The 8,803-nt window shown below is 45.0% G+C and overlaps 1 protein-coding gene across 1 annotated transcript; it reads right to left on the reverse strand.

Annotated features, from left to right (window-relative positions):
* Positions 1–220: 220 nt before the first annotated feature.
* On the reverse strand, positions 221–8,591 carry LOC150062491 (arylacetamide deacetylase-like 4 family member 1). The gene is made up of 4 exons (XM_090333919.1): positions 8,424–8,591; positions 7,378–7,594; positions 6,626–6,689; positions 221–995 (listed from the first exon to the last, which is right to left on the reverse strand). Exons 1-4 carry the CDS (start codon positions 8,589–8,591, stop codon positions 221–223), a joined length of 1,224 nt encoding a protein of 407 aa, XP_090190045.1.
* Between the last annotated feature and the right edge of the window lie 212 nt (positions 8,592–8,803).

An 8,803-nucleotide genomic window follows, 5' to 3' on the forward strand; every position in this document is an offset into this window, starting at 1 on the left:
TGTAGTGGAGTTGTTGAACTCCACTAAGGCTGATGGAAAGACCATCTAACCTCATCTTACTCAGGGCTTCTTCAGAAGTACCATTAACATTTCTTTCTGGCTATTTGGTATTTTTTCTTGTTTTTTTTTCTCTATTCTCTGTTTTCAATGCAGCAAATGGAACCCAGGGACTTAAGCATTCTAGGCAAATTCATTGCCACACCAGAATGCCACAAGGCCATCATATTCCACATAGGTATGTGACTAGAACATTCATAATTTTTTCAGCACAAGGGAAATAGAGAAGCATGCTATCAAATAATAGTGTACATCCATGGAAACCATCTTCTGCATGGAACCAGGTCACAGGGACCCCCTGGTCTTCCAAGCGCTTCTTATACAGCAGGCCATCATCTCGGAGGACGTCCCACTCACAGGTCACCACCAAGGTCTCAGGAAGCTGAGCCATAATCTGGTCTTCTGCCAGGATTGGGGCATTGGCTACCTCGAAAATGTGTCTGGTTTCCAAATAGGCAGCCTCATTAAAAGGTGCGTGAAATTCACCTTGGTAGTATTTCTTTCTGAATCTTTCAGGAAGATTGTCAGAGCTCAACCACTTCTTATACTTCTCCCAGATATGGGCAGGAATACAAGCACCTTTCAACAAAGCATCTTTCCAGGAGGAGTCAATTCTCAAGTATCGACAGACACACATCATCATGATGTCTCTGGTGAGAATCGGGAAATTTGTGTTCTGGGGAAATGAGGGTAGCTGAAAATTGATGAACTGGACAGCAGGGTAGACCAAGATCTGAGCCCGGAGCTTGGGAATATCAGTTCTGCCCACCAAGGCCTGGGTGATGAAAGCCACAGCGGTAGCTCCAATACTGTCTCCAGAGACCACCACCCGAGATGGATCCACCCCATAGAGTTTGAGGGACTTCAGAAAGTGGATGGTGGCATTCAGGCAATCCTGGAGGGAGACGGGGTAGTGGTAGTGAGGAAGCTTGCGGTACCTGTGGAGGAAAAAGGAAACCCAGCACCTCAGTGAGCATGAGTGTTAGAAGAGGCCATGTGCACAGTGCCTTCTTCCCCATTAACCATGACCACCTCACAAGGTGTCCTAACAACAAAAGAGGCTGATGCCTATTTCTTCTACTTGTGTGTACAGAGAATCTGTTTAGAGTCAGAGTGGCTGAAGTTCTCCCTCAAACCCCATATCTGCTTCCAGAGATGAACAAACCTACACACAGGATGCTGCTACTTCAAATGCCTTGGCTATGGAAGCAGAAAATAAACAGTGATGGGGGGAAAGGTAATTGAAGCTGCTGGCGGTCCCACTGTGTGTCAGCAGGGGTGGGGAGGGAAGGTTTAGGTCAAGGTGACATCGCTGTGGTCATAGAGGAGAAAAGAGGCATGGAGAGGAGGTGGTATACGAGGAAGGAGAAGGTATTCCTGAGTTGAGGCATCTCTCAGCCGTCTTCTCCCGACATGCCCTGTGGTAGCCATCTGTCCAGTCTGAAGCTCCTTTTCCCCTGAGTAATTCCAAAGCTGTCCATCCATGCGCTCTGGCCCACGGCCAAATCTCTGCAAGGATCGGCTATCATCACACACTGTGAATCTCCTCAGAAGGCCTCGGTGCAGTCATTCAAGTACACCTTTCTGTGGTCTCTGTTCAAGGGATCTTCATTTTCGTTTCCTTTGATTTTTGTCAGTCATGAAGCTTGAACTCTGGGCCTGGGTGTTGTCTCTGAGCTCCTCAGCTCAAGGCTAGTGCTCTACCCCTTGAGCCACAGTACCACTTCTGGTTTTCCGGTGGTTAATTGGAGATAAGAGTCTCACAGACTTTCATGCCTGGGCTGGCTTTGAACCATGATCCTCAGAGCTCAGCCTCGTGAGTAGCTAGAATTACAGGCATGAGCCACCAGCACCTGTCAGGATCTTCATTTTCTCCAAGGTTTTTTGGAGCATGGACTATAGTTGAAAGCCCAGACAGCATGTTTTTCAGTAAAAGATCCGGTCTCTACCCTGGAAAGACTGTATTCTCCTTAGTGTTTCCAAAATAATATAGTGATGCTTCATACAGAGGCAATCTAAATGGAATGAGTCCTTCAAAGAAGCATAAAATCATGGTCTTTTAAAAATTTCACTCAGCAGGCACTGGTGGTTCACATCTGTAATTCTAGCTACTCAGGAATTTGAGATCCAAGGATCAAGGTTCAAAGACAGCCCAGGCACGAAAGTTTGTGAGACTCATGTCTCCAATTAAGCACCAGAAAAGTAGAAGTAGCACTGTGGCTCCAGTGGTAGGGTGGAAGCGCTCAGGGACAACACCCAGGCCCTGAATTCAAACCCCACGCCCAAACAAGAAAAAAAAAATTCTCTCATTCCTTTCTCTAAACTGTGTCACATTGACTACTGGTGACTGTTTGGACTGGTTCCAAATCATACTAACCATTGTCTATTACTTATTTCTTCATTCCAATGACACCTTGAACAGAGATTTGTTTTTAGTTACTCCCCGATTCGCCTCTGCAACCTTGGCAGTCATTAGCTAGGTAGGGAAGCAGGTAGGCAGAAACATAGGAAGGTATAGAGAGAGATACATAAGTAAGTATTGAAAGAAGGAAATGACCTTCAGGCTGCAGAGCCATCCTCCACCAGTGAACAGAATGTTGGCTATGACCTTCAGACACTGCTGATTCCCCACCATATTCACCCATTTCTCCCCCGAGATACATGCTACCCTGAATCTCACATACACCTTATTTTATCATTTCCTTTTCTCATTGTTTTTTGGAGCCTAGGAGACTTGTTAAATATTGATTGGCATTTCATTGTTTTTAAATTCTCAAGGACATTATGAGGCTTCTTGTATTCTTATGAAAACTTTCCCCTTAATTATATTAAGATTTCTGTACATCTTGGAATGCTCTTCGAGTTCATTTACCAAATAACTCTTGAATATTCCATCATAAATCAGTCACTCTGCAGTTTGGATGAGAGGCATTCGTGGAAAAGTTTATATCTCCAAGTCTTGTTTCCTACTTGGTAGACCCAGTCATTGATACAGGTCTGGATTGAATCAGGCAGAGAAAACATGGTCTGTTGTTTCCGTAGTCACTTGTAAAACCAGCCCATTAGTTTGCCCCTGCCTGAAGAAGACCCTACCACGCCACCTAATTTCCCTCTCCATAACCATCCAAAAGTACTGATAAATACCTGTTGGAAAACAATTTTGATTGTTTAGCCAAATAAATTTCTACTTCATGGCACATCATATGTACAATAATACTCTGCTAGGCTGCTCTGAAGATCTGGAGAAAACCCTTCTAAAATTAAGTCCTTATGTTTATACACTCCATATAATTAATTATAACAGAATGTACTGTTAGGGCAGACACACAGTCAAATACCTATTATATTACCACCACCTGCCACTTAAAATTATCCCCACACAAAGCATCTTCCTGTAGGAGGGATTGTTTACCCTTTTCCACTCTAAACCAGTCTTAAATTATCCCATCCCACATTCTTCTGGACCTTAACTCTGTCTTGCTCAGGTTTACTCTCTACTTTTAGCGTGTGTGTCATGTCTTGGGCTTCATTTTTAACTTGAACTCAGGGCTTTCCTTAAGCTTCCTTTGCTCACGATTAGCACTGTACAACTTGAGCCACAGCTACACTTGTGACATTTTTGGCAGTTAATTGGAGACATGAATCTCATTAGACCTCAGAGTCTGGAATAGCTAGGATTACAGGTCATGTGTGTTTTGTTCAATTCTTTGCTGGAGTTTTTGTGAACCTGGAATGGCACCAACAGAGATCACAGTCTGGTAACGATCGTGAGAGGGCTCTGATTTCAACAGTGAAACACATCTTGATTCACAATCTGTTTGCATAATTGGGCAGTGGCTGGTGGTGAGACCTAGTTAGAAGAAGTAGATTACTGATGGTGGGGTTTTCAAGTGTACCTTGTCTTTCAACATTGACTCACTCTATCTTCTTTCTGAATCCATGCAGTAAGGAACTTTGCTCTGATTAGTGGCCTTATGACCAGTCCATATTGTAAGTGGAACAAGTTGACTATGGGATGATACTTCTGAAACCATGAGCTAAAATAAATCTTTGCAAACTTTCAGACCAATGAAAATTCTGCACTGATGGCTAGGGAAGAGGGATAGCTGCTATGACCTCCCAAGAATATGGTTCTTAAGCCATGGGAAAAGGCCTGTGAAAGGAATTTGGAAAACATTGTTATAAAAGGTGGCAAGGGCTGGACACAATGGCTCATGCCTTTAACCGTAGCTACTCAGCAGGATGAGATCTGAGGATCATGGTTCAACACCAGCCAGAGTACTAAGGAACTTAAGACTCTTATCTCCAATTAACTGCCAGAAAACTGGAAATGGTTCTATGGCTCAAGGGATAGGGTGGTAGCCTTGAGCTGAAGAGCTCAGGGACAACGTCCAGGCCCAGAGTTCAAGACCCACAAAAAAGGGGGGTGGCATGGCCCCCAAATGCTGTAACTAGAGGAAAATAGGTAATTCAGGGAGAAACTCTGAAGACTAGAAGACTGGTGGGACAATAGACATAACACACTGAGCTCCTGAGGTCACAGGTGGAAACATGATCGGGTCAGGAAGTGACTACATGCCATTCACGTAGCCTCATGGCAAGGGCTCTACATTTTACCCATGTCATGAGACTTTGGGGGAAAGAGAAACGATTAGGGGAAAAAAAACTGAGCAGGAAAATTTGAAAAACAAATGATCTTTTCCATAAAGCTAGTGTGCTGAAACTCTTGGAAAAAAGAGGGTGTGGTTGTTAAGGAGAATAGTTAATTAAAAAGAATAGTTAGATAAAAGTAAACAACAAAATAAGAAAGCTCTCTTGAGAGTGTCTTAGGAATTGGAACTTTCTAGTCAGACTTGAATACCTTCCTTCCTTGGGATTTCTAGAAAGTTATTTCTTCAGGATTCATTTTACCATGGTCAGGAAGCCACGCTACAGCCACAGGGTCAACAGAGGCATAGCTACTCCATAAGGTGTTGGTAGACTGCTGTTGACATCATCCAAGACTACTTGGGGGTAGTTTTGAAGATTTCCACTGAGATTTGAAAGGAAAGCCGGAGACGCTAGGCTAAGCAGGGCAGTGTTGAGGCCCCTGCAGGCGGTCTTGGAGATGGGTGATTGGTGGCTGAAGGTATGAGGATAAAGCATTTGTTGCAGTGAAGATGCGAGGAAGTTGATGACGCCAGGGAAATGGGTTCTCTGCTAAGTAAATGTGCAGGCAGTGACACGGCCAGCTCAGGTCACCTTCTTGCTCTGTAACTCCATTCTTCCCTCTGGGAATGGGAGTGTCTGCTCTGACCCTTTTCATCTTGAAAGAATTTAACTTACTCTTAACTTTTCAAGGACCACACGTAGTAATTTACTTTGAGTCTCAGAAACGACCTTGGACTTGAACTTTGCAGCAATTTTGGAACTAGTAAGACTTGGAGGACTCTTGGAAAGACATGATGGGATGGCTATGAGCCATTGAAGTCCATGGCAGAAAGTTGCAGTTTGGATATGACTTGAATGCTTGCTCCATAGTTAGTGGAACCATATTGTGAGATGAGAGAACAACGAGGAATCAAAATTCAACAATGAATGAATCCATTGATGAATTTACTTCAGGACTTTTTTCTTTTCTTTTCTTTTCTTTTTTTTTGTCCATCATGGGGCTTAAACTTTGGGCCCTGTCCCTGAGCCTCTTCAGCTCAAGGCTACTGCCCTACCCTTGAGGCACTGTGCCACTTCCAGTTTTCTGGAGGTTAATTGGAGATAAGAGTTTCAAGGACGGGGCCAGGAGTTTGGCCTAGTGGTTAAAGTGCTTGCCTAGCATGCATCAAGACCCGGGTTCGATTCCTCGGTACCACATACATAGAAAAAAGCCAGAAGTGGTGCTGGGGCTCAAGTGGTAGAGCTCTAGCCTTAAGAAAGTCCAAGAACAGTGCTCAGGCCCTGAGCTCAAGCCCAGGACTGGCAAAAAGAAAAAAAAAGAGTTTCAAGGACTTCAGTGCCAGGGTTGGCTTTGAGTCGTGATCCTCAGATCTCAGCTTCCTGAGTATCTAGGGTTAAAGGCATGAGCTACTGTTGCCCTGCGTTCAGGGCATTTTTTTGACATAATGAGGGTGGGTGCTAGCTGGAGAAAGCAGGTTACTGTGTTTGAGTGATAGCTTATTTCTGACCCCTTCCTGTCTCTTTCTCCTTCCTTGACTCTGCCCTTTCCTCCTGCCACCATGCTGACCTACCTCACCAGAGGGACATAGCAATGGAGCGAGATAGCCTGGCTCGGCTGAACCTCTCAAATAGTGAGGAAAAGTAAAACTCTACTTCTCCATAACATACTTGCATCTCCCATTTGTTAAATTGATGCAAAGTATGTAAAATGAAGATATGTAATCTTCTGTGTTCTCTACCAGAACTCCTCCTTGCTTGCCAGTGTTGGTGATCTCTTTCCATGCTCCTTGTGTCATGAGGCAATTTGCCTCTGTCTGGGAATGAATGTATAAAAGGGAATGTGTCAGGACTCCTCCATCCTGTCCATAATCAACTTGGATTGAAATGGCTGCTACTCTGCCTGTCTTGCTCCACTTACCCCACGGAGAGCAGCACTGAGTCTGTCTTCTTAGCCAGGAGATTGCACACATTGTGATAAAGATCTGCAAGACAAGAACAACACAGTGCAGGCCGTCACAGCCTTACTGATAATAGCTCCTGGTGTAGGCCTGTGGGTCTGTCTTTGTTCTATTACTGTCTCCTCTGAAATAAAACTTTGCACCTCTGTATAGGCGAAGCCAAATGTCTAGCTACAATTTGCCAGAGCCATAGGCCAAATAGACTACAGGGTTCATTTTGTGCAATGGTTATTTACAATAGGGCAATCAGACCCCAGAAGGCTTAGGCATCTGAAGCTGACAAAGCCAGCACTAAGGAGTTTGGATTGGGAGGGAGGAAGATGAACAATTTTATATATGCACTGTGGTGAGGAAGCAGGTGTGGCTGGATCTGCCACTTGATTAATACAGTGGTTTGTCCAGGTTCTAGAAGGCAGGGAGCTTATGACAAAGGTGGTCATGGGAAGGAAGGGAGGACTCACAGTGACGTCTCTAGAAGAGCCTTTCAGGAATCCCCGACCCCTACCAGGAGTGAGGGACCACGCAGTGGAGAACACTGCCAGGAAGCTGCATCCCCACCCATGGCTGTGCGCCTCGTCTCTAGCTGCTCGTCCTCCACCAAGCTCCAGCCACTGCTGGAACTGGGCCTCCCAGGAGGACACTGGCCAGCTAGACGAGGCTGATGGTGATGAGGCCCTTCCTCCCTGACCACACGCCACAGGGAATCATTTACCCAGGCCGCCTATCACTGCGCCCCCTCCATGGTAGTACACGATGCCTCGACGAGGGCTGGAGGACACTGCCTTAGGCCGGAACAACCTCACATTGATTGTCCCAAATCGCAGGTTGGTCACCAGCACGTCGGGGTCCTTTCTTACGGGCAGTAGGCGCTGTAGAAATTGACAGAAGCCGGGCATGGAGCAAATTCTGAGCTTCTCAAGTATACACCCCTGCAGGAGAGTTGGAGAGAACGTTGAGCTATCTTTTCCATATTCAGCTCTGTTAGACATTTTGAAGCCAGGGTCAGGCAGTCGGTGTGCACACGGCTGCATGTGCAGATGAGGTCCTCAGTTCCTCCTAAGGCTTATGGATATGGGAGCTGGTCATGGTGTTCTCACAACTCAGAAAGGTGAAACCCAAGGAAAGGCAGCCATGCGTTCTCATCAGAAACAATTTCTTGTCACATTCGTAGCAAACACCCCTGGTCTACTTGAGTTAAATCAATGTGGATTCCTACACCATTTATACCAGCCTGCCCCTGATTGCTAATGTAAACCAGAGCCTTGCTTCATTGCTTGACTCATTCCCTATACACTTATGTGAGAAAAAATCAAAACAGCTTTTACCATTTAACACATACCATTGTTAGGGGGCTCTTTTTCCATATAGTCCACAGTAAAGAAGAAGGCTGCAGGAACCTGCAGCAAACTCAGCCCTGCCTCCACAGCCTTGGTAGCTTTAAGCCCTGTATTAAGGTCCTATTGCCACCAACCCATTATTTAACACAAAAGGACCACAGAGTCTCTATTACTACTCCATGAGTTCCTTCTGCTTACTGTCTGTCTGGTGAATGGACATAGAGAGTCAAGGCATATTTTCATGGTCATTATACTTACCCCTTTCCTTCTTCAGTGAGCCCACAGCAAGATGTCTGGCATATTTCAGTGACTAATGTACATTAGCCTGTACTGGTGGACTATGTGGCTTTTTGCAAAATAATTTCTCAAGGCCCCACTTCTCACTACTCTAGCATGACACAGTAATTAAAAACAACTTTACCCAAGTTATCATCAGTTGGGAGGTGCAGTGCAGAATCCGAAATTTCACTTTGTGAGTGATGGCAGGAGGAATATTAATAATAAGAAAATTTTTTATGAGAATCCATAAATTGAATCCCAGAAGCAGGGTGCACCCAATAGTGAGAAGCATCACCAGCAAAGCCATCATGGTGCCCTTCTTCCTTCAAAATGGCTGAGGAACTCATGCCACCAGGAGAAGGTCGAAAGAAAATCTGTTGCCCACAGAACCAGGCACTTTATAAATTGCAGCGTCTGACTCACCATTATAGATAAACTTTTTGCCACATTGAAAAACATAGAAAAGAGCTTGCATCAGATCCTGGCCTGGACAACTTTTGGCCCAATACATATAGAGTCCTG

This window comes from Megascapheus bottae, chromosome 6 (assembly GCF_031878675.1).
Source record: "Megascapheus bottae isolate mThoBot1 chromosome 6, mThoBot2.hap1, whole genome shotgun sequence".
NCBI classification, from domain to species: domain Eukaryota; kingdom Metazoa; phylum Chordata; class Mammalia; order Rodentia; family Geomyidae; genus Megascapheus; species Megascapheus bottae.

What these genes read in the sequence shown, in the direction of transcription:
- LOC150062491 (XM_090333919.1), bottom strand. Translation starts at nt 8,591, where the DNA reads ATGATGGCTTTGCTGGTGATGCTTCTCACTATTGGGTGCACCCTGCTT. An exon ending in CGCAGTGATAGGCGGCCTGG is followed by an intron (nt 6,690 to 7,377) that starts GTAAATGATTCC and finishes CTTGTCTTGCAG; the next exon opens with ATCTTTATCACAATGTGTGC. An exon ending in TCAGTGCTGCTCTCCGTGGG is followed by an intron (nt 996 to 6,625) that starts GTAAGTGGAGCA and finishes TTTCCTCCACAG; the next exon opens with GTACCGCAAGCTTCCTCACT.